This window comes from Rhipicephalus sanguineus, chromosome 5 (assembly GCF_013339695.2).
Source record: "Rhipicephalus sanguineus isolate Rsan-2018 chromosome 5, BIME_Rsan_1.4, whole genome shotgun sequence".
Classification (NCBI taxonomy): Eukaryota; Metazoa; Arthropoda; class Arachnida; order Ixodida; family Ixodidae; genus Rhipicephalus; species Rhipicephalus sanguineus.
Window position 1 is genome coordinate 10,736,030 of NC_051180.1, and position 25,724 is coordinate 10,761,753.

A 25,724-nucleotide genomic window follows, 5' to 3' on the forward strand; every position below is an offset into this window, starting at 1 on the left:
CTTCGTCATGGTAGGTGGCTGCTATGAGTTCCTGCTCTTCAGGGACCGGCCCAGCATCCAAACGATGGCCAGCGTCTGCTTTGTGAGTGCCGCAAAAAAAAAGAAAGATTTTCTGAAATTTTCTAACAGCATATATAACAATGAACGCAGTTCTCGCGAGGAAAACTGCGCTCAGCGATGTTAAAAGGCTAAAGTTTGTCATGCCGTAGTCATCCTCAACAATCACACTTGAAGTGCTAGCTGTTTGATTATTGCGGTGAGCATTTATGCTTGGTGCACTTCCGCAGGCAATGAACAGTATTCACCTTGTTGCGGTGCTGTACGCGGCCATGAGCGCCGATGACGCCATCGTCATGCTCAAGCTGAACGGCATCGAGTCGACAGTCACGGGTACGCACGTACTCCACATGGTGAAAGGAAAACCAACACTCGCCAAGAAGTGAAAAAAATAAGTGAGCTAGAGATGACGTTTCGGAACCTGTGTGGGCTCCTTAGTCACAATACAAGCAAACGCAGTGGCTTGTATTGAGCTGCCGCTTTATCGGGAAAGGGGTCAATAGGGTGTCGCGGGTCCGCCTTATAAGGCACCATGTCCGGTAACATCCCACATTTTTTTTGCTGACGTACAACGGCGACACGAAAAATTACGATCAACGTGCGACTAACACCGTATCTGTAACGTAAAAAAATAAATAAATAAGTAAATAAATAAATAAATAAATAAATAAATAAATAAATAAATAAATAAATAAATAAATAAATAAATAAATAACCCGCGCACATGACTGTGGCAACGCGCTACAGATATTGATACGGGCGCTCGCGTAGCTGTCTCTCGACCATTTCAACGATTTTCGTTTCAGAGCTTCACATCGCAGGAGGATCACGCTTCGTTCTTTATTACATAACAATATTCGCTGACTTGTTTCTCATCATCGGCATCGAAGATGTGAGTAGAATGCTCAGTCACGCCATATGATATTCATGCTGTAGTTTGCGTTTGCAGCTTGAACTTCATAACAGCTGCCTTGTCTTTTCTCAACCAAATACGATGAATCTGTATGGATCACTCCCAGCTTTTTACGATATGCGAATGACCGTGTAGCTCAAAGTGCTCTTTATTTTACGCTTAATTGCTCTTCGTAATAGACAAGTCCACATCGAAAGAGCACAAGAAGGCGTAATTGTTTCGCGGTATGATTCATGCTCAGTACGAGACCTCCTTGCAGAGGTTGTTTACACGAGAAACCTGAGAGGAGAGCAGCCAGTTGCACATCAGTCAACTGAAGCACAAGCAGATGCAACTCACGCAAGTATTAGTAAAGCTGCGAAATTCAATACGTGGTCCCTTGTCATTGGACAGTTTCGCTGCTAGTTGAGGAAGCCATTGCAACTCAAGTAACGCACATACTGGTAAGGCGTGCGCGCTCCAGACCGGCTTTACGCTGCAAACTGAGACCGACAGCACACAACAGGCGCTGGTAACGGGTTATTCTACAAATGGATTCGTGTTTAGAGGAATGCAAGCTGACGCTGTTGTCACATGTACAGCCGTCAGCAAAAGTTTACGGGACGCGAATTTTTTGAAAAAGCCATATTTTCGCTTTATCTGAGAACATGAAATCCTAATAAATACTCCCGCCTGTAGTTCGCACTGGAACCGATACAGTCACCAGCTCGATTAAAGCGTTGTGCAAAAACAAAGCAGAAATACGCATGTGTAGTCGGACCTGCGTCCCGTAAACTTTTGCTGACTGGTGTACGTTTTGTTGTCGTTGTTTTTTTATTTAGTGACGTATATAGTGAGTCTGTAGGAGGAAGTTTAAGTCAAAATGCTTGTGTAATATCTCCGATAAGTCCCCTTCCTTCCAATGCCGCCCTCACGTAATTACAAAACTAATAAAAGGCGTCGGATGAGACCACATTTTTCTTTAATTTGGTTTTGTCGTTTCGCGGCGGCTGCATTTTCGATGGAGGCGAAAATGTTTGAGGCCCGTGTACTTAGATTTAGGTGCACGTTAAAGAACCCCAGGTGGTCGAAATTTCCGGAGCCCTCCACTACGGCGTCTCTCATAATCATAGCGTGGTTTTGGGACGTTAAACCCCAGATATTATTATTATTATGGTTTTGTCGTTTAAATTTTCGCGGTTGCGCTAAAGGTTCCCGATAAGATGTAAGGCATGTAACAGATTCCGCTGATAAATAGTGCATCGTCATCTGTCACTTATGCGATTTTTGCGTGAGAGCGCACTGAAAAGACACCGCACACTCATCAGATCGTTCCAGAGCACTATAGTTATCTACTGCAACAGGATGGTCAGCTGGGCTAGTGAATCCTGGGTGCTATGTTCCCGTGCTTTATACGCCCCCTTTTGCGCTGAAAACAAAATGACTCCAGTTATGTTCGACCAGCCCTTCCTAAGCATTCCATCCGGGCTTGTTGCGCACAGGAGTCCTTTTAACGTGGAGCATGTGACAGGAGGAACGACGAGTCGATGAATACACCAGAGCCATGCATCTTCTATGGTGGAGGCTGACAACATGAGTTCGTTACCGATTAGGTAATCGTGGCGAAGGCAGCGGTTAGCCTTAGCGAAAAGAGGCCGTTTCAGCTTGACTGCGTGTCGGAAGGGTTGGTTTTTTAAAGTTTTTTTTTCGTCGTCATCACCACAAATTACACTGCAGGATGAAAGCCTCTTATCCTGCATCCTGTCCCAAACGGAGGTCGCTGTGGGTTATAGCAATATTGGTCCCTAACGCTGCCTTCTTGGCTCTTACGCGTGCCGTGTTTCGTTCCATTGCCTTTTGCGTGGCCCCTAATTTCGCCAGCTTCTTTGTCATCTTCCAAGTAACTGATCAGCGTTTCCTTTCTGCCGTGCAGAACTGCAGGCTGGGCATGCTGACCTTCATATGGTGGAACTCATTTCGCATTTTCCTCGAAGTCCTCACTATTGTGGGCGTCGGATTATGGAAAGGCACCAGCGAAAACGTGAGTATATATATATATATATCTGCGCACACCCGCTTCACGTTAACTCAAGAAGCTCACACATGAGATTTCTGCCTTTTGTTTTGTTCTACGCACTTGTTTTTTTTTCTTTAAAAAATGAGAATGTAAAAAGCTTAAAAGATACGCTACGTGAGCCAGCGATTTGCCCGTTGCATCGCGGTGATCACGAGTTTGGCCGAATCTTTGTTGCTATGAGCCGCCTATAGCCGCCTATCTTCTCGACAATGGTCGGGCATGACCACTTTACAGTTAGAATATCAACTCTACGGTCTGCATGATCGCCCTTCGTCAATGATTAAGGAGAGTGTGAATGTGCGCGTCATAGTTGTTACACGCACTCATAAGCGGCAATCGAACGCTGAGCTGACTGACGTTCTCATTCTGAACGTGAAAAAATGTACTTACTCTGCAGCCGATGTCCCTTTATTGTTTGTTGTTCCTATGAACAAACTACCGCTCCCTCGTGGAAGCGTGTGCCTAAGTGTAAACACGTTTACTGGGTGATTTTATCAGCGTGGTTAACCGGTTCAAAACGTTTCTTCGCGTTCATTTAGTCGTTGCTTACGAAAGGTTATGCAGGATCTCTTTAGGGCCATCATCGCAGGTTGCACTTTCTTCCTTTTGTTTTTAGTGCGACAGCATTACTTGCTTCTTTGTACGAACCCACGGTTATCCTAAAGCCATGGCAGGAAAACGGCCCACAAATTATTTCACCTTCACCAAAAAATGTGGCCACGGTGAACAACCAAACATTTGGCCAACCGCGAGTGTGAGGAATAATGTGTGTGCCACCGTGAGTATATGGGATAACGTGGTCGAACGCCACTGCAACCGCTTCGTAGCCGAGTACGCTAACAAAGCAACGCGCCATCACTGCAACAGGCGGCAGCAACGAATGACTGCACACGTGGTCAAGCTCCGCCTGTAGGCCGATTCACAAGATGGCGCTGCAGCTATAGCCGCACTCGCGCCAAGTCAGAGAGGTGGAGAGGATTTATTGGATGGCAGCGATGGAAAAAAAGCCGGCTCTCAGTAACTACCTAAAGGCCAAAGACGAAATGAGGAGGGAGGCATTCTAGGATTATTCAAGGGGAAGCGCTTTACTCTTTGAAGCGAGGTCGGGTTGCCCTAGAACGCGTAGTTATAAAGCGATACTCGGTAAAGAAGCACAATGCACATGCTGTGGGGAAGCTAAGGAAACGACAGAGCATGTATTGATTGAATGTGGAGATATTCATCCAGGTGTATGTTTGGGCACGAGCCTACATGAAGCCTTGCGTCTTAGGGACAACAATGGAAAGCTGAACACGTCCGCGATAGAAATAAGTAAGAGATGGTTAGAGTATTGGTGGCAGAGAATCAGAGAGAAAGTAGAAAAATAAATAGCGGGAAAAATAAGGACATTCTGCCGTAAAGGGCCGGGAAGTGGGCTGTAAACGTTTTTTTTTTCTATAGTAAGATCGATTTAATCGAAGTAGACAAGGCGTTAGGCCAACATAAATAAAAAAGGTGTTTTTTTGTCGAACCTGGTGGCAAGCATGTCACCGCCCCGTTATAAAGGGGACGCTCATAGCATCCATCCATCCATCCATCCTCGCGCCGCAACCATTCGCTCTGCTTTTCGCGTTGTCGGAGTTGCAACGCACTTTAGTTACCACACTCGGGGACAATTATTGTTCCCGCTTTCACACATCATATGAACTTCTTAGGTGCCCCATAATTTTTCTCTTAAGGTTTTCCGCTTAATCTCGCGTCCTTGCTTTGAAATCGTGACACTGCCCGCTACAGTAAGGCTGAGAGATGTTTCACTCAGCATTGCAGATGATTGTATCTTCCGCTCTCAGGGTTTGCGGATGTTCAGTGACCATTTAATGTTCTGCAGTTCACCCTCATAATGTCCTTCCTGTCCTGCCTGGGCCTCATGCTTCTCGTTCAGGTAAACATACAAGTTATACTTCTTAGCCCTGATACCTTGATGACGCCGTTATATCATTAATCCGTGTAAGAAAGCAATTCCTCGTTTAGCCGGAAATATTTGTACAACTTGTGCAATACTCGAAACGGAACGCTGATGTAGCGGTACCTCATTTCTGGAAAAGCTTAGTCGTAAAACTTCATTGATGTACATGCTTGTATGTATCTTTTGTACATCGCAGTGATACGAAAAATTCGTACCATGTGGCATAAGAATAGAATATTTTCGTTTGTTATCTACTACGCCGGCGTAAAGTTGTCGACTAATTATGCTGCGCATAAGTAATTAAAAATATACGAAGTGAGGCTCGCCATTGGATACTCTCAGTTTGAACAGCGCTCCTGTTGCAAAGGCGGCCGAAGCAGCGAAGGATACTAGCGTGCTTCAAGTGTCGAGCTGTGACACTTGATAGTTCGCGCTGATCTTCTGTTTGTCCGTTTAGCGGCGTCCCTTGAGCTCGAGTGACTCTCGTACACTCCGTAACATGAGCGCGGACATCACGGTTAAAGCTTGAAACATCCCTCTTCCCCTCACCACGAGAAAACCGCGCGAGCAGACAGCGGAAGGGCAAGGTTCTCCCTGTGCAATATAAGAAGAAGCGAGCGAGCTCGCCGACGACTTTTAAATGCGCCCGTCGCGCTCCTAGCGCCATCTCGCAGGTAATGAAGAAACGCTTATAAGCGCCTGCCGTCTCTGAGTCCGTCCAGCGGTAACGGGTGTGTATATAACGCTCGCCGTTAGCTACGTGGAGGATCTGCGTTCCGTGGCATAGTGGTTAGCGCCACTCGCTGCGGAGCAAGAGGTCCCTGGTTCGATTCCGCGCTTCGGAAGCATTTGAAATGCGAATGCATTTCTTAGTCGGGGGTTGTCCTGCGTCCCTGGCCGGCGTGCGCACTTATCTCTCCGCGCGCGCTCCTCCTCGCCCCTAGCAACAGCTGCGCCGCGCCTAGCAACCGGAGCAGGTGGTGAGCGGCGGAGGGTAAGGGAGAGGAGGAGTGCGCGGACATGTGATGGCGCTCGCATCGCGGAGCAGCGGAGGGTAAGGGAGAGGAGGAGTGTACCCGGTGAGGGCGCTCGCATCGCGGAGCTCGCTCGGCGGAGAGAGAGCTCGGGCGCTCCTCCTCTCCGCGCTCGGACCTATATATATCATGCAGGGAGCGCGCGCTTTGGTGTCTTGATAGCGATGGAAGTCGGTGAAGTCGAATCTCTCGCGCCAACGATACCACGAGGACGAAGTGTAACACAATGCAACTCGAGCATTACGCCTCTGCGTGCACACTCTCGTCTCTCTTCATTAATTAATCGCACACTCATCGGGTGCACCCAAATGCATTCGCATTTCCTCACGATCCCCTTCGGGGAGGTGCGGCTTTTTTTTCTGAATGATTTTTCTTTGGGGCGCTTATATATATATATATACATATACGGCGCATGACGGCGGCGACGGCAAAATCCAGCCGAGATTGTCCATATAATTGCTATCGCAATAAAATAGACAGTTATAGTTTAGCGTTAGCGTGATAGCGGGGGTTAAGGGAATAGCGTTACCGCGCCGCAAACGTTGGTTGAGGAAAGCGTGTTTTAGTTTAGCGGGATAGCGTTTACGTGCCCAAGCCGGGATGGTGGCGCCACCTAGCGAAGGGTGAATGCGTTAAAAAAAGTGAAAAGAACAAAACCGAGAATGCTCGCCTGTATCCCCGCACGCAGCAATATTACTCCTTTTTTTAGTGAAAATAAAAGTAAATAAATAAGAACTAAGTACCAAAAGCGAAAATTTTCATGTGGCAGATTTGTTTACGCCGATCTTCTAGATAGGCCTAGGGGCGTTCGAAATGGGAAGCGATCTCAAAAACTACGCTAAGTTATCCGTAATACCGTGTCGTCGAAGCTACCTGAAGGCAAGAGCCATTTCGGACAGTCGTTTGCTACGAAAGAAGTGGATCCGTCCACATCAACGCTAAATTCAGTTCGAAGCGGGCGTCGAAAACCGCCGCCATGTTTTACGTACACTACGTTAACCACGCAAACACGCTAACGCTAAATCTGAAAAATAGCGTGCGTACGGTAAACGCTACGGGTCGTTTACGGCACTGCGCATGCGCAATTCGATCCCGCTATTCCGGTAAGCCCGCTATTCCGTTAAACCCGCTAAACTATAACTGTCTAATAACTCGTACAGGAACTGTGAGCATTGCCTCCTGGCCACGCGACCAACTTCACCGCAATGCATCAGCGTAACTTAAATGGCTGCATTAAAAGAAACGACATATTAGATATCGTTAAAAGAAATAACATATTAGATATCGGCCGAATATCGGCAACATTCATTTAGCAGCGTCGAGAGGATTTTCCCTTTTAATAGGCATTTATAACATTTACTTCAAAGGGACCCTTCGCCAGAAAGTTTTCTACGTGTTGTGCTTTCACCACAAAGATCGCGATGAAGCCATTCACCACTGGTGAGTGACCCTATAACTTCACTGCTGCGTCATGACGGCGTCTTGGCTGTTCAGTCGTAAGGTTCCTGCTTCATTAGAGCAGCTTCGTGGTCCTAACTCAAAACACTGCTATAATGCAGCCGGAAGGTTACGACTGAGTGCCATTGGTGCGTGCGTACCCTCTGGACGTTGCTCAGTGGAAGTTGTTAAAAATTGGCGTATATTTTAAAATGCCATGTTTTGAAAATGCTGCCCAATGAATTACGTTGGAGCGCTTAAATAGAGTTCAAGGAATGTCCGAAGAAGCAAAGTCAGTATTTTGTAGGTGTGGCTATATTTGTGCTTCTAAAAACAGCAACGCGCATCACGTAAACCCCCACAATAACGGATAAAATTTCGGAAGGAAAATTTTCTTTGGAGTGCCACTTGAAAAAAAAAAAAAAACACAATGCGATCTGCCTTGCAAAGAATATTGCTAGATGAAGTGAGAGTACCGTTCATTAACACACTCAAATGAAAATAGTTTGCACAGCCAGCGCCTTTAAGTGATGGAGCACATAATACGATGTATTATAAAAGTTTCAGAGCAAATTAAAGTGTCAATTCGGGTCAAGAAGTTACACTTATTGTTTGCGGTGGTTTGTAAAACATCTTGTACCATGCTTTTAATGTGTCGTATTGGCCTTTAGGTGTTTAATCGTACAAACTATTACTTAATCTGATACAGTATGTTTGCGTTGGTTATTGGACTCTTGTTTGAAAACTTCCGTCCGTCCTATATTTGTTGCGCAGGCAAAAATAACCGGTAAGAAACGTTGCAGAAATGCGCATTGAAATGTCGCAGGGGATAAATTTCGTTCTTCTAGTGCATGCAAGATGGCGCCAAGGAAAACGTGCGCCCGAACAGCAGTTGATGCGCATGAGCACATACAGCAACAACACCGCTTGTGACGGAGACCTAATCTGCTTGCGCTAGATCATACGATCGCCGTCTCATGACATCAGTTTTTTTCTGAGCTGAGCAAAGTCGGCTAAAATTAGTGTCTGCTCTTCCAGTCGACACATCACTCAGATTTGTAAGGCAACATTTCTTCCGAACTACATCCCTGTTTTCTTGGTTTCTGCACATGTTTAGTTGACCATATCTCTCAGTAGCTGATGGCTTCTTCTGTGGCATGGTACAGGTATGACGGTGATTTCGCATTTGTCTCATCAAAGTAGCGCGGAACAAAGCACTTCAATGAGCTATGCTGACCAAAATATTGCGGCGAAATTTGCATGAAAACAATGCAATGATAAGCGATAAACACTCTTGTAGCAGTTACTGTAAATCGCAATCGTTCAGGCTCGTGTATTTTTTTTTTTTGTGCAATTCCGTTTATCTTACAAGAACTGACAGCAATGGTGAGCGACTGCTCGATGGAAATCGGCTTACTTCTTTGTTTTTACATATAAGACACCGCTTTTTCAATGCCCGTGTCTGGCGATGTTTCCGTGCGGCCTGCAGTGTGCATTCGAGTGTAAGCTCCAGCTTGCGTGTTTGCGCACCATTGCTTCGTGGGAAAGTGCGCGCACAACGCAGATGCGCGGGGAAACAAAACGCTCAGCCGGTGTGCGCGGCCGTGTACGAAAAGACACACAAGTTGTTTTGCGTGCTTCTCCTTCCGGCCTGATTATTCTATTGGCGCGACTCTGCAGCCTTTTAAATTGCAGGGCGTTTCTATTGTAGAATGACACTTTCAAAAAAAAAAAAAGAAAAAATAAGAAACGCTTTCACTCGCGATTCTTTGAAAACATAGTGTGTGTGCGTACACACACTTGGCGCTCAGGCTCCTGCGGAACTGAACAGAGGACGGATTTTTCCTTAGAACGCAAGTTCCCATGACGTCTAAATGGTGCCTGCTTGAAGAAAATTTGATTTCTGGACCAAACTGCGTTACCGCAGAACCTATGGCCGCTTAATGCCATTGGAACCGTGAAAGTATAATCACAAATAAGGCCACAAGTGTACGACACTGCAATGTGTATAGAGCAATGAAAAAAAATAACCGGGAATTTCTGCAAGGAACGCGGCGCGTAACTATAGCCCACCTCGCCCGCGATAGTTGGTCTTTCTGAACTTGGTTCTCAGGATAGAAGACTGATAGACGGATAGAAGGAAGACCCGAAGGGCAAGGATAGGCTGTTGATGAAAGCTTAGACATTTTACAACGGGCTCTCCGTTCGCAACGGTTCACTGTGCGCAGGGCTTCTTCACGCGTCGCGTGTTCCACTACAGCTCGCTGGTTCGTCCCAGCGCGCGTATCCACGCGCACGGTGACATGATGCCTAGCAGCATGGCCCTAGTCGAGCCCGTACCAAGCGGCACTCCTGGCCAGGTGGGAGGCAAGGAGGGCGAGGAGGAGTCCACCGACACTAAGACTCCGCACAGGACCTCCGAGAGCCGCAACGACAGCACCAAGCGAGAGCCCGGCCCTAACGGCGGCGAGCAGTCGTCCGCCATCAAGAAGAGTACACCGCAGTAACAACATCAGTCGCACGGCTCCACTCGCTCGTGGTGCTCTCGGCATTTACTGCGCCATAAATGGTTCCTTGCACAATGGTTCCGCTATTTCATACGACGAGGCCGCTTGGAGACGGAGCGTTACACCTTCGGTTTCTATATGCGAGTGTTAAGCGCGCGTTTACATACACGGTGAGAAGTCATCCCGCATCGTGCGGGACCCGATCTTTCTGGCTAGCATTCACGTGCGCCAGACTTATAAATGTTAATTCTAACAGGCTGACTCAACACGTTAAGAGGAGCGCCCTGTTGCTGTAAGCCGACTATAGCGCAAACGAGATATTTGTGTCACGGACACAGCATATATATTTATCACTGCAGCCTTCTTGGCTCTGCCGGAGGTGAGTTAGCCGAATAGAGTAGCTTTTCTGTGTATAGCGATTGAGCGTAGACGGTTTCGTGATCTCAACGCAGTTCACCGAGAAGCGGCAAAAGTACCCGAGACACCTAATGGCGGCGAAGTATAAATAAGTGCATTTTGTCTAGATTCGCTTCAATGCGAACTTTGTGGCAATTTTTATTAGAATCGAGGTTAAGTGTACCTATATAAGACCATTTACGTTTCGCTTTAAACAGCTCCTGGATTTTGTTTTTCGTGCGCTGGCTTCGAATGTTCGAACGAATTTTGCAGCTTTCGAATTCGCTTCGACATGTATTTAAATTATTCGAAATTTCGAAGTATTCGAATTGAACGAATATAAGTATATTTGATCGCACCTTATTACCCTGTAAAAATAGTTTCACTGCAATGTGCAGTTGGTATGCCGTGAAACCACCAATCCAGGAGACATTCACACAACCGCGAAGCCACACTTCAAGGTCAAATGTGCATATTACCTTCGCCTCAATTATTTTTCAAGTTTAAAAGCGTGCCATACGGGCTTATGTGCTCTAAGTATAGTAAATTTTCAACGTAACATACTGCAAATCTTATAACTTGCAACCTACTGCTATTCAAATCTTGCTACTGTTCAAAGTTGCTTCGACTATTCACACATGCCTAGCTCCAATTCTTGGTCATGACAAAAATGTCATTTTTTTATAATATGTGATATATAATATTCGAACCATTCGATTCGAAACGAGCAAATCACTATTTGCTTCGATTTCGCTTCGAATCTCAAGTTTACTATTCGCCCATCCCTAAAAAAGGGTTGTGGCACCTCCATTTCGAGTGTGAAACACACATTGCATGTTTATTCATGGGTATCCGAAAGCAGGCTGACAATATTTGAGCCCATTAAACGCGCCGGAAAGGTCATTTATTTTGCATGTATCGTAGTCGAAGTGCGCAGATGTCTGGCAACATTGGCGGGTGACCAAATGAAGTGCCTTCTACATGGCCGATGCGTGTCCACTGCAGCGGCCTCACCTAAATAGCTACCGTAGCTGTTCTCCAGTATGTGCCATCATTATCGGCTGATTGAAATAATTGCGAGTTCAGCGCAACAGCGCCACCTTCGCTGTGCCGTTGTGTGCCTGAATGTGCGAAGCAACGATGTTCCTGCTTTCAAACTGAAACCCAAAATGTGCTCTGAAAGCCCACATTAGCCTTCTTTTCCTACTTTGTGTGTATAATCCTATTGGCTTCTTTACACTCAAATAAAACAATAAATTGAGAATAATTGGCCGAGCATGTAATCGCCTCTGTTACATGCAACGTGAGCAATGTTTTTCAACGCAATGTATAATGCTTTGGGGGAAATAAGATACTGGGTTTCCCGATGGTGCACTCGGGTCAGCAAAGATATCACAATTAAGAGGGTCAGTGTTCGGTCTAGACTGATGTATTATCCTTAATCCATTATTTATTTGCAGCTTCCGTTGACGTTACCATGGTCGTGCCATGCATACATGCGAAAAATGCGCGCTCACAATCACCCTGAAACGTAATTAAAATATATAAGCTCGCTTCTCCCCGTAGGTTTTATTAACGTTAAGAAGCCATCCTTAAGATGCTCTTCTATATATACGGGTCTGTTTCGGCATGGCGGTGGACATGTCATAGGATCCTGCTTTTTGTTGCTTTTTTTTCTGCTAAGAAAACGCGACGACTGCGCGCAGAAATTTGGCTTAAGCGCACTTAAGAGAAACACTCAAGACGACTTTGGATCCGTTGATGTGCTTACGAAAATTTGGGTCAAAATTTCATGGTTGAGCTAAAACACTGTTGCAGTTGCATCGTCCGTTGATTCATTGATGATTGATTGAGGACGCAGGACACGCCCTCGCACAGCGTGCGACTCCCACGTCGGGACCACCAGCCCAACCCATGTTATAGAACAACAAATAGAGCGTCACACGGGCCTCATGCACAAGTTGCGGGTTCAGAATACACTTTTTTCATCGCTCACTTTCATTTTTGGGAGAAAAGACTTGAAATCTGTCTGACCTTTAACACTTCCGACAGATCAATATTGTCTCTTTCCTTCATTGTCTGTAGACTTCATGCAATTACTACGAAACTAAAGTTCATATTCCTCGTTTCTTCTTATTCTAATTTGACACCCCCCCCCCCCCCCCAAACTACAAGGCCCCTATTCTGCAAAACTGCTTGTCATGTGGCGCACCCTTAACTTGCTATAGTCATTGGCGTGAAACAACAGCATGTGCAGAGCTCTTTGCAACAGTCGAGCGTAATACAAACGATATAAAAGCTTAAAAGTTTGCCTCTTTTGGATTCGAGTGATTTTCGTCCGCAAGGCCGACCCAGAAGAACTTCAGGAAAATGTTGCCGGCCACAAGAGCTTGCCACACACTGCGTTGCTAAGCGAGCGAACTGTGTAGATCGGCCTGCTTTAGGATGCGTAATGGCCGTGTTTAGAAACCTATGCGTCTTGAGTAACGCTTGACAGCATTCTAAGCAAAATCCTTGAGGCACGTGGGCCTGCCGGTGAATAAAGGTTTCTGCAGCCTAGAATTCCCGAGCGGAGTCGTTTGGACTTCTTAGTATTACGTCGCTATGAGCCAACGGTTTGAAAGGCAAGGCAGAACAGGGCTCACAGCGTCGTAGTGCAAGCAGTTTTTTTGTGGAAACTGTCAGACGCATGCTGCAATCGAGGCAGTTTCTATGGAATGGGAACTGCGCAACAAGCATTATATGCACTCGCGCCGTACGTATAACAGCCATTACAAAATCACTTTTACTTTTGAAATGCCTTTTATGATCCTTCGTTAAAATATGGAAATTAGTTTCATGTAATAAACACATTTCATAGTATAAAAGATTTATTACTTCCACCATTGCTTATTCTAACCTGCATCCCTCACCACGCCTGGCGTCCTTCTCTTCTAGCCCGTATTGTCACAGGATAGTGCACAATTAGCGGCGGGCTTTGAGACACAGTTACGGTGCGTGGACAGCAGTGGCAGCTCACCCGGCATGCGAGTCACCTTCGCGTACTGACAGCTGCACCGCACCATAAGCACCATAACCGCAAGACCACCGCGGCACGTGGGGACGAGAAAAACACAACATTGTTTATTGTCACATGTGGACACAACAATCTAAAAGGCCCTTTCCTTCGTCAGCCATTAGGCGCCACCACTCACCGAAACAGCCAGCGACGGAGGATGAATGACTTTCCCATCGACAACATGAACTGCAGATGCGGCGATTAAAACTTTATGACGCCTCATGGGAACGAAGAAGGTGAACAGCCACAGCTTGAAAGGAGCCTTTCTTTTTACTGATTTGCAACTCGTCTAACTGACCGAGACATACTATTGCCAAGGCCGCTGGATCCAGTGGCCGTGCTACTGCATACCGACCTGAGACACACTTAACGAGAAAAAAAAAACGAAAAAAAACGAAGGACATGGCGAAGGAAGTAGGCAGATCGCAGCGCTGTCTTTGGTTTGCCCTGTCCTTCGTTATTTTTTGCTCTAATTAGGTATGTATGAAGACGGTATGCCATACAAACTAGCCCAACTCTCATCTCTGATACTGCGGCACACCCCAAGCACTGGTCATTCTGTTGTCGAACTCTACTAAAACAACCATTGTTCTGCGCGCGTTCGGTTGTGTTTCACTTGCATATCGTTTTGATAGAAAATGTGTCTGCAAGAACTGGTCTCGTTGACTGCATATGTGCGCCTTCAGTGCAGCTTGCCTTATCTTTACGCTGAATTTGCTCACTGTTCATACTCAATTGCCAGGTGCAGTGATTTCCCTTGCTAGCTCCTTGCGTACGGCTTCGAACGCTCGGATTTGCGCAGTGTTCATCATTCGCAAGAATATATACGCCTGCCACGTGGTATGCGGGCATGTCAATTGGTATCTTTTGCATTTCGCGGGCACCCGCAGTAAGCAGAAAAAACACTAATACTCAATAGGTTGAAAGTTAGAAACTGCCAAATCGGATGTTTTGCAAACAGATCTGCAACTTTTCAATTGGAATTTTTTGCCCAGCTTCGTTGCTTTAGACGTTAGTTAATTATTGCTGCCTAATTAAGCAATGGAGTAGAACGCAAAAAATAATGTGACTAACTACATGCAATAGTCATTAACAGGCATTTGGCCGCATCGTAATGGAGTGCGTTGGCATATTTTCAAACTCTGGCTAGAGTTAGCTGGGTCGCCCTGTATAATTACGGCACGTGGAATCGTTGCGTGAGGTGATGCGGTCGACAAAATGAGATCTAGCTGTTTTCTCGCCACATCTATTCTCAGGTGCTGCATACATGAACAGCTGCGCTAGCCGCGGGTAACACAGTGACACAATGTGCGGTAATTTGGAAAGGACGCTTGCAGAGGCGTGCGCAGGGCTTTCCATTAGGGGGGCCAAGTCTCCCCGCAGCCGTTGGTCGAGCCAGAATGGATGCAAAAATGAAAATGACGTGCTTCTCACACCGGCCTGCCATTGGTCCCTGGCTAGGCTCAGATAGGAACTGTTCTTTGAGTGAAACATCCGGGGTCCTTGGTCGCCATGAAGGAAGATGCGTAGCGCATTAAAGGATGACGTGAGAGGTCCGACCGAGTAAAGGTACGGGGCAGAACTGGCGCCCCCCTTGGGATGACTAGGGAAGCAGCCGACGCATGCCTATGTACGCTTGCATACATGAGTATCGCGCGCGTCGGCAGACACTCCGCATGCTGGGTGTTGCGTAGATCGATGAGCAAGGTGTGCGACACTTTTCATGCTAAACTGCTAGCTCGTCGGCGCTCAGATTTTACGCACCCAGAAGTGTAGCATTTCACGGTTAATGATGTTTTCGCAGTCTGATGTGAAGCAGCTTATGTATTTTATTTATTTCGAAAAGCAATCGCGTCTTCGCCACGATGAAGGGAAAACGGCTTCCTCAGGGCTCGTTGTTACACATCGTCGATGGCTTGCAGGGCGTGCAACACAGTAGCTCGGCACCGGTTCCCATGGCAACCTGCCGTGGTAAATGCGAAATGGCAAGCATATCAGCGTACTTGCGATGAATAAAATCAATCAATCAATCAATCAATCAATCAATCAATCAATCAATCAATCAATCAATCAATCAATCAATCAATCAATCAATCAATCAATCAATCAATCAATCAATCAATCAATCAGGGATGAGCGAATGTAAATTTCAGGTTCGAAGCGAATAGTGATTTGGTTGAATAATTTCGAGTCAAATAATACAAATAGTGTATATCACATAGTTAAAAATGAGCATATTTGTCGTGACCAAACTAACGTGCACAATATTTTCAAAGATTGCAACAACGCATGTGTGAATGTCACTTCTTTGGTTCGTAGTAAAGTGGAAGCAACTTTTGGTAGTAGGAGGATCTGAATTTCAATTGGATGCTAGTGATAACCGGCAAAATACTCTACGTTTAAAATTTACTGTTCTGATCACATATAAGCCCCTATAACAAGCCTTTAAACTTAAAAAGTAATTAATCGATATGACGGTAATATGTTCATTGAACCTTGATGTAAAGCTTCACGGCAGTGCGGATTTTTCCTGGACAGGTGTTTTCACAGCATAGCATTTCTCATCAGCAGTGAAACCGTTTTTACAGAGGGGTTACATACGGTTCATTTCGAATACTTCGAAATTTCGAGCAATTAAAATTCGTGTCGAAGCGAATTCGAATACTGTAATATTCATTCGAATATTCGGAGTACTCGATTATTCACTAATGCCTAGAATAAATAAATTAGTCAGTGTTTCGTGAATGTAGTCGCTAGAAAGTGGTGTGGAGTCGCTGACAAAAGTTATACGATGTCGCATCCTTAGAGGGCTCCTCAACAACCTCTGAAAATACGAGAGTAAGAACGAGCGCGTTATTCTCTCCTCGCTTCCCATCTTCTCAGCACAGTTCCTGACGCCAGCAGTCCGTTCACATGGCGTCATGGGGAAATAACCTCTCCATGGGTCCATGTACGAGGGATGTCAGTTGGGAATTGTGTCCTGCCATTTGCAGTCGCACGCCCGATCTGCCTTGTCTCCCATGACTATCGTGCGCGATCAACTGATTTCACTTCGTTTTGTTCGTTTGCGGCTGCGCAAGCGGAGATAACAGCGTGTATCCGAAAAAGCTCGAAATCCTGATCGGCTCCACGTGCTTTAGGAAGAAATAGGTGGAGAGGAGGAGATAACGCCTGTATACGAAAGACAGTGGAGGCTGGAAAGAAACCATTTTCTAATCTTTGAACTCGGAGTGGATTATGTGCCCTTCAATATCTGCCCGCGCACGCATACCAGGCGCTCGCTCGCATGCATGCAGCAGCGTTCAAAGCCTGGCTTTCACATACGCACTTATCGAGCTTAAGAACAGCGTTGAGTATACCGTCGAGTGGTCTCTCTCTGGCTCTGTTCCGCATGCCTCCACCGAGAAACCCCAGGTCGACCATTGCTGGGCGTGCCGGGTCTGCCTGCAACAGGCCCAGTGTGCGGCCCATCCTCGGTTCCTCCAACTGCAAAACGCGCGTCAGAGAAGGGAACGCAGAATTGTATGCGCATGTGTCTCTCGATTAGCAGCGGAAAATTTGCCCGTTAACAGCTCACTAGTTCGCAGCTGGCACAATGTGCCTTCAGTGTCTTCGTATTATAGCATACGCCGTAAGCCGAGAGGAGGACGTCGCGGCGGAAAAAATTGTCGCTCACCTGAGGATAGTCAAGATCCCTTCTGCCCATGCGAGGTATGGTGTTGGTTGTCTTTGAGAAATACTGTCCCTGGGTCACTCCTAGAAGGGCTAGGCAGCAGCAGAGCTTCATGAGCGCCTCAATACGCAACCAGCCTGTCGAAAAAAGAATTGCCGGGTTCGTCCTTTGCGTATACACGCGAAAGGTGACACGGTAGCAGGGCTGGGCAGAGATACTCACAAAAGTATTCCGGAATACAGATATCGAAATACATGAACTGGAAGCCTAAAATACAGATACTGAGATACATTTGCCTTTAACGTAACGGGATATTTCGGAGATACTTTTGCAATAAGACGAAAAAAGTATTCCGGAATACAGTTACAGCGATACAGATACTGGAATACTTTTTTTCATTTCAAGGATGCTCATACTATGCAAAGACACTTATTAGTGCAGCATGATGTTGTAATGAAAGTTACAACGCATCGAAACGTTCAGTTCATTATTTATTTATTACAGTACCCTCAGCGTCATTAAGACACTGCAGGGGAGGGGGGCGGACAAAGTATATAATTAGTAATAATGACAATTAGAAGTATCAATTGCAATAAAAATACACTATTTCACAGCAACAGTAACAAGCACTGGTCACCGAAATCGACATACTTGGCGAACAAACTAAGCTATACTAGAAATAGCACACTTTAAGCAAATCACTCGAATCACTAATGAATCTCTTCTTGTGCACTAATGAACCTCAGTGAATTGAGAAAAAGCACACATTTATTTGAAGATCTGCTTTGCTAAGAAGGTTGCTGTGTAGGCTTCTCAAATAGGATGTCTTCTAACAGCGTCGGTTCAGCCTCAGCACAAGACTCACGAAAAAAAAAAGTGTGTCTACCGCTGAAGGCGAGCACACATTCGTGTTATAGTGAATAAATACCGCCTTCATAGCCGGATTGCCCTGCAGCGTGGCGATATCTCTTCTCGGGTCATCTAGATACCGAAACGCTTCCGCCCTCACTTGGGTTGTTCTGACTGTTCAGAATCCGAAGTCTGTCCCCATCTTCGGAATCCTCGGCCGTCTGACCCTGTCGGCTTCAATGAAGCTGTCACCACCACCGACGCTACGAGCACCCATTTTAGAAAGCCGCAACATGCGAAGTCGGCTCCGGCGGTGGGGGAGCCTGCTACCACAAAAGACCGTTTCACTCATGTCATCAATTAGGAACGCACCCTGACATTGGAGAGGTGGCTGAAAGCACGTCAGAGATAGCCATCTTCTAGTCACTTCCGCCGCGACTACGGGAACTGCTTTTGGAAGTGTCGCCGCTTTGAGAACTGAACGCCCGCGAAGCATTGCAAAGCCTGTTCCAAGGCGGTATCCGCGCGGGGGGTCGCGAAGTAATGGCTTGCCACCCGAAAAAAATTAGGCGTGCTGCACTGACATTGAGTGACAGCGACTTTCGTCGGCAGAGGCCGACAACACTGCCCCCGCGATTCTGCCGTCTGCGTTGTCGCGCGCTTTACCACATGGGCCATTCTGTGCTTGAGGGGAAACCATCGCCGCCTTATCTGTCGGTGACCGGCGGCGCGCCTTTGCTTGTCTTGGCACAAAAAAGAAAAAGAAAAACGTCATTCCCCCATTGGAAACACGCCTCAACTCATTTCCGACACAAAAAAACAATGTAACGAGATACCCATGTCCTGCATAGCATCGCGATACAGGCGATACATCGTAAATGTATTTCACTACTGAGATACAAATACATTTTTGAAATGTATCTCGATACAGAAATACAGATACTCAAAAGTATCTCTGAAATACTATCGCGATACTCTTGTATCGCGATACTGCCCAGCCCTGCACGGTAGTAAGTTTGGCAATGCCATGCGACTCCGATCAACGTCTTTTAAATATTGCCAGCAAGTTCACGATTAGAAATCACGCATCTTTCATCTCGGATGTCCTGCCTACAGTTTAATTTTTAGGGCCTTCTGTTGCATGTTACTGTGACTATATATATGTGTGCTTAAAAGTTACCAGTAGAACTTATTTCATTTCAATGCGGCAAGCATTGAACATAGCGACTGTAAATTAAGGAATAAACAAAGAAGTGCCTCGAGAATCCGCAATTCTTTTTTTCATATTAAGACCCTGCACCTTTCGGTAACTGACTGTACACATTTTCTTCGAATGGAAAAAAAAATTGCCTCGAGATTTGTTCAAGGTAAAGTTCTCGTGACAGCCCCCTCGTGATGGAGTTGAAACACGTCGTAGCGTGCAATTTTGGCTTCATTCGTTTACAATTATTGCTGCGCCCTGCTGTGCGCAATCTCTCCAATTTATTTAACTTTCTCATTTTCGCGAGGCGCCTTACGCAAAAAGAATAAACAAATACAAATAATTACGTTGATGCATATGTAGACTATTCGGTGCAAAATCAAGGAAGCGATTGAGTGGACAATTTGCTCAATAAGTGCATACTGACTATGTATGGAGAATTAACCTTGCAGATGACGGCAGACGTGCTTATAACTTGATGAAATGCACACACATGATTTCGATCACACATGAGATTGCGCTTCGTAGTTTCCTGGAGCCACCAAACTTCGCTTTCGTAAGGGACTTTTGACACTGGCCTCATGGCTTCACTGTGATCAGAATTGGTTGAATATTCATTGATGATAATTTTTATCGTAAGACGTTTTTATGAACTTATGTCGTGGTGTTCACAAGTAGTCACTACCTTAACTGGCAGTAAGAGAATTTTTTTTTGGACATGTGAAACGTCATGAGGTCCGTTTTGCGTGAGCGGTACCGTTGTTGTGAATACCTGCTTTATTGTTTCATAACGAGACTTGACACGACCACTCTTCAATTAGGAAGCTTTATTAAGCAAGCGGTAATAAGTGTTCAGGGCGACAAGGCAAGATGGAGACTGTTTCACGAGGAAGCCGAGTCAGTGCGCACGCATCGTCTGGTCACGTACCATGGCATCACACAACATTATAAGCTCACCTGCAGAACATACCCTCCCGCACAGAAGTGACTACTTAAAGAGCGGAAGAGAATACTCTACAGATCAACACATTGCCACGCCAAACCAGAGGTCATCATAGCCGTTACTCAATTTTCTCTGCAATGCCGCTTCTTCTGTGAATCCGGGTCTCTTCAACGTATGGTAGGAGGCTGCAGAAAATCGCGACTGAAACCCCCTAACCTTTACCACACCAACGAGCTTTGAGAGCCTTGGGCAACTCCAGCCTCGAGGTTCAGCTAAGACTGGTTGCGAGGGCCCCGGACGCTGCCCGAGCTCGAGGCATCCTGGACTAAGGGCGCTTCCATTTAGATACCTTCTAAATAGAGTCGTTTATCCCCTCTCTCTCTCCTCGGAATACAACTTACTGTGCCTATAACCACACCCCAAATACAGAAACACACTCTCCTCCCAGCCACCTTTGCAACAATTACGTGACAAGGTCTCATTAACAGGTGTGCAACATGCAAACCGATTTATTTATTTATACGCCGCAATTTGTGCGCCCCTGCAGCATAATATGCCTTATTCGCGTGCCTCAACGGTTGTTAATTACACGTATGTTTTACACGCGAATAATATGCATGCGGTGTTTGAGACGTGCCTCAAACGCTGTCCTTCGAGACGAGGTTATAACTCACTGAAACATATAATTGTGAGTTGTGGCTGGTAGGTAATGAAAGACTTTTGACACTCCTTTAAAGCCCTCTACTTAGACTCGCAAATTATATTCGCGAAACTCTACATTTTTGTTTATTTGCGGGCAAGAAGTTGATTACTGAATGAGAAAAACGAATGCTAAATCTTTACATCACTGTGACGTCACGGATTTCATAGCATTCCTCGAATGTTGGCCGTTGCGGTTGTTAGTATCGGTTCTCAAAACTTGTTCAATTCAAACTTTGATTTGCTTGGATTACGACGTAGTCCATCGTTACCAATGAAAAACTGACGCCATGCAAACTGTTGCTCTTGCAAGGGCTTGTCAAGTCTATCTAAATGATGTGAATTGCTTCTTTGGTACTGTAGAAAGGTGCTGTAGAACACGGGCAGCAATAGTGAATTTAATTGCTCCAGCGGTGCGTTAAGAATTACATGGAACGCATATCGCTTCCTATAGAGCAAACAGATCGAGGATACACTCACCCCTCAAGGCTCGTCCTGCCTCCATCGTAGCTCTGCGGAGCAGAGTAGTCAAGCTCCGCGTTGCTGCGCCCGCACGCGACGTCTTTATATGCAGGCACAGCAAAAGTGTGTTGGCCGCTTTACTTTCTCGCGAAGTCAGCGGGCGAAACCCAATTATCGGTTGGCAAGCGGGCACCCGCGACATTAATCGAGATCAGTAGCGGCTTGCTTTCTTCATTCTGTTGTTTTATTTTGCTTACCTAGCACCGTATTGATATACCGAGTAGGCTCCTCGCTGATGCGACCTTTATACGCATACATACATACATACATACATACATACATACATACATACATACATACATACATACATACATACATACATACATACATACATACATACATACATACATACATAGTTTGTTCTTTTCATAGATACTTATATCGAGAGAGAGAGAGACAACTTTATTTGGGTCCTTGCTGGGGTTAAGGGAGGCGGGGGCCTGGAGACTAGCCCTACCGGAGCCCCCCTTCCTCAGGCGGCGGCCAGGGTTACATACACAAATCACACAGCGTGCTTGAGCCCTGCGGTAGAAATATGCTGGTGTCCCAGGGCATGACGCGAATTCGCCATCCTTCGATGTTCACTGTGTGCTTTTTTTATTATTGGACTTACGGTGTTTCTATTTCGACCGAAATGCGCAGCAGCGATATTGTTTGGTTAATGTTGTCGATCTTACATGAGCTCTAAAGATAACATCACTTTGCTCGATAGGACATTCACATATGATACGTGTATTCAGGGCACTCAACGAGATAGCCAGTGCTAGCGACGGTGGTTTTTAAAATATGACAAATGTTGGGAACTGTCCGTGTGTCTCGCCTTCGTGGGGCTCAAGTCATAACCGTTGTTGTTCATTTTTTATTGTGTGCTGTGCGAGTAGTTGATGGTAAAATTACAAGAAAATATTTGCCGCCATCCCGCCCTGCGAACGTGAATGTCCAGCAAAGCTGTATCAAACACCACATATGCTGATGAGGGGGGGGGGGGAGGGGTATGTTGTATTATTACTTTAGAGTAATGGTAGTGATAATCGCTTTGTTAATTGTCGCTGTGGTACACCGTGATTGGTCCGCGACCATTTTCAGCAAGACGAATTGTTCATTTCGTCGAGCATTGTATTCACGCGCCTGTTGTTCTGGTGTTTTTAATTTCCGTGGTCTACCCACGTGGCAGTCAAAATGAACTGAATAAGTTGCTAGACGGGTCTCCCTTTTATATATGAAAACAGGGAACACACGCGGGGAGAAGGAAGGGCCGTTTGACGTCATTCGAAGCCCTCGTGTGAAGTGCAAAGCAGTCGCAACCTAATCTTTACCGGGAACGCGTGGGAGGCTGTTCCCATTGTTCACTGTTCAAAGACGCCTTATCATCCACCATTCGGTTTCGATGCTTGTTTTGTGGTTTTCTTTATTGAAAAGAATACTGAGCTCTATGCTGTATGCCTAATTGCAAAGAAAGATATGCCGTTTGCCTTCGATTGATAAAGGGCCCCTAAAACACCCAGAGGTCGAAATTCAGTTGTGGCGTTGCAGTTGTGCACGAGTCTACAGCGAACGCTAGCGGAGTTACACGCGTTTGCTCGTTTCGCTCTTTCCTCCGCTACGCTGCGTTCGTCGGCTCGTCTGTCCACCTCTCCGAATGCCCTTCCTCAGCGTCCGAGGTGAAAACGCAAGGAGCGCGCGCATCTGCTAGCACAGGAGCACGCGAGCGTCCGTGGTGAGTTGTGGTATTTGCCCCATTTCTGTGGCCAACCCCTCCGAGGCGTTGCTGTGGCACATACGCGCTATAGGAGTTTTATTCTCATGGAGTTTCCTGCAATATTTACTATAGTCGGTGACAACCTAAGAATAAATATAAGCTCCGCCCACGAGGCCGCATTGCGCATATTTTGCATGCCTCCGCGCTACAAACGAAGTAGTTCCTAAACAATGGCAATACTTTTCACTCATATAAACCTTATTTTGCAATACTGCACTGATATTGTAATAAAGAAAGCAAAGCTAGATAAAATAAATTGTGAAGGCACGGAGTTCAGCGTCAGCATAACAATATTTGTGTTGTTTAAATCGCATCCCCCGCCGCCTTCATCTCGGAGTCCATACGAAAAAGTAATGTACATCTCAAAGGCGATGTTTCTGAGCAGTACCTAATATGGTATTAAAACAAAGAATGGCAGATTTAATATAAAACTTAAAATAAAGGAATCATTATTTTACGGTTTAACAGAACAAAACAGGGACATTTATCACGTTTAATAAGGTCGTTTGTAATTTTTTTGCGAAACTCTCGCTGCCAGTTTTCTTCACTGCCTGCTGTAACTATGGCAACTGTGACTCAAAGCGAAGTATGGCGAAGCGGTCTGAGATCGCCTTTGTGCATTTCGACTCCTGTGTTGCCGTAAATACCGCATTTGCGTCTCTAGTCGCCGTGCTTGTAATCGTGTTTGAGGAAGACGCCAAGGCTTCATTTGACGTCTTGCTTCATCGAAATAAAAGCATGTTGCACACATGGCGTTTAACTGTGGGGGCCATTGCGTGCGTTGCCGTTCACGCCAAGGAGGTGCACGCGGCTAAATTGGCATTGACTAAAAGCTTTACGTGGGATTGTTTCTCGCTTCGACAAGTTGCACTGGCACAGCCATTACCCCTTAAGCCTCGAACGTTCAAGTTTTTAGTTAATTTATTACTTATTTATTACATAACTGCGTCACCCCAGTGGGAATTACAGCAGGGGGGGCCACTTTTGCTAGAAGAGGGGCCCCCACCTTCTATATATGTGTGTGTCTGTGCGAAGGCATATATATCTATACGTAGATTGTGAAGAGGCTGTCATCGGTTGCCGCAAGACAAATAGGAAAAGGATACACGCTTCTCAAAGACAGTTTATTTGTCAACGTTTCGATCGGAGACCGATCTTTATCAAGGGAAAATTTACGAGGCTTCGATGCGCTTTTATAGCATCGTCCTCCGTGCAGGTAGAGCGACAAAAAAATCAATAAGAAAAAATGTAGAAATGAAAAAATCAGGAGGCCAAAAGATGACAAATATACACTCGGACATAGAAAAAGCACGTGCATCCTCGAAGAAAAAAAAGGAAAACATGTAGATGTCTACATAGGTAATCTCGGTGGACACAATCAGTAAGTACATTCCTTTCGTACATTGTCAAGCCCCACCTCTCCGGCTCCCCCCTCCTCATTTGTTCGTGAAGCATAGTGAGGGGGTGAGGCTTCACAAGAAGGGATAAGCGCTTAAAAAAGGGTCTATGCACTATAAGCTTAACGAGTTCAATATAGACAAATTATCACTGCGTAATACATGCCCACAATACACGCGAAATGCTAAAAAACGCACGTTAGACAAAAACAAGGATTCCATGAAATATGATATCGTGAAATATGATGCAACGCCATTAAAAACAAACGCTTTTTTTTTTTCACTGAATAATAGTTTTAGCGGCGTCACTTCAGTTACGATCATGATCCATGCAATCGACGTGTCACAGCGAGCGCATCATTTCACGGTTCGTAAACAACAATTACCTCGCACGTCGTTTCTCATTGCAAGGCGTTCGTGCATCGAGCGCGATACTTACGCGACGGGCACTTCAACCTAGCACATGATTCTGGGCTGGTGGAACTACATTCCGTTGATACGACGCAACTGCGCCAATAGGCACACGTCACATAATCACAAACGCATCAGATGATCACAATTCATATTTGTTTACTTACGCATTGTGTTGCGCTAACGGATTATGTTGGTCGCTTTCTTTCTCTCACGCTTCGTTCGCACATACGTCGTTTATATAGGCGCACAGCACGGCGCATATCACAATAGATCACCAAGATTCCCATGTCGCGAGCTCCAAGCAACGCACACACGCGCACATGTGGCAACGCTAATGGCTTTTGCGGGCGGTAAATCGTACACAGACGCGCACATTCCGACTTCACTTTCACCTCACTGCACACGAATGAACGCGACAACAATCGCCGATGTGGTGACCCTCAGGCGATATGCTTGGTGTATCCGAGCGATGGAGGGAACACACGTGTTGCAACTTGACGCTGCCGAAACGACGGAACGCGCTAAAGCGTTGTAAAACACTCCGAGCTGCTGCCACTTCGGTGCACTTCAAACGCGGCACAGTCACAGGCTTCTACTGCATTGGATGACGACCGGCGAGGACGATGCTGGGTACATGCGAATAAAAGTAGGAAATAGCATCTTCTGGAAGAAACAAACACCGCAGGAAATTCGAAATGACGGATCTCAGTCTCGGTGCAGCGGTACCTCGCCTCTCGTCGCGAACGGCGCCATGTTGCATTTTTCATTGGTTCGTCTTAACCGTTACGTCAATGTAAAGATCGGCCGTAGTTGGACGCGCATAATACAAATGGACAGCGGTATAGTTTACTTTTTATTCTTAGC

At 45.9% G+C, this 25,724-nt stretch overlaps 2 protein-coding genes across 2 annotated transcripts; one reads left to right on the forward strand and one right to left on the reverse strand.

The window, feature by feature from the left end:
- Positions 1 to 9,949, forward strand: LOC119393096 (uncharacterized). The gene is made up of 6 exons (XM_037659919.1): positions 1 to 82; positions 288 to 390; positions 864 to 949; positions 2,883 to 2,990; positions 4,894 to 4,947; positions 9,671 to 9,949. Exons 1-6 carry the CDS (start codon positions 8 to 10, stop codon positions 9,947 to 9,949), a joined length of 705 nt encoding a protein of 234 aa, XP_037515847.1. The 5' UTR covers positions 1 to 7.
- Positions 9,950 to 15,301: 5,352 nt separating this feature from the next.
- On the reverse strand, positions 15,302 to 21,273 carry LOC125758536 (uncharacterized). The gene is made up of 4 exons (XM_049415884.1): positions 21,249 to 21,273; positions 17,080 to 17,213; positions 16,763 to 16,889; positions 15,302 to 15,366 (listed from the first exon to the last, which is right to left on the reverse strand). The coding sequence occupies exons 1-4, from the start codon at positions 21,271 to 21,273 to the stop codon at positions 15,302 to 15,304; spliced, it is 351 nt and encodes a 116-aa protein (XP_049271841.1).
- Between the last annotated feature and the right edge of the window lie 4,451 nt (positions 21,274 to 25,724).

Excerpts from the sequence above, each read along its gene's own strand:
- LOC119393096 (XM_037659919.1), top strand. The coding sequence starts at position 8 with ATGGTAGGTGGCTGCTATGAGTTCCTGCTCTTCAGGGACCGGCCCAGC. Across the intron at positions 83-287 it reads CGATGGCCAGCGTCTGCTTT|GCAATGAACAGTATTCACCT; the intron begins GTGAGTGCCGCA and ends GCACTTCCGCAG. Across the intron at positions 950-2,882 it reads TCATCATCGGCATCGAAGAT|AACTGCAGGCTGGGCATGCT; the intron begins GTGAGTAGAATG and ends TCTGCCGTGCAG.
- LOC125758536 (XM_049415884.1), bottom strand. The coding sequence starts at position 21,273 with ATGGAGGCAGGACGAGCCTTGAGGG. Across the intron at positions 17,214-21,248 it reads GGCAGGACGAGCCTTGAGGG|GCTGGTTGCGTATTGAGGCG; the intron begins GTGAGTGTATCC and ends TTTTTTCGACAG. Across the intron at positions 16,890-17,079 it reads GGGATCTTGACTATCCTCAG|TTGGAGGAACCGAGGATGGG; the intron begins GTGAGCGACAAT and ends CGCGTTTTGCAG.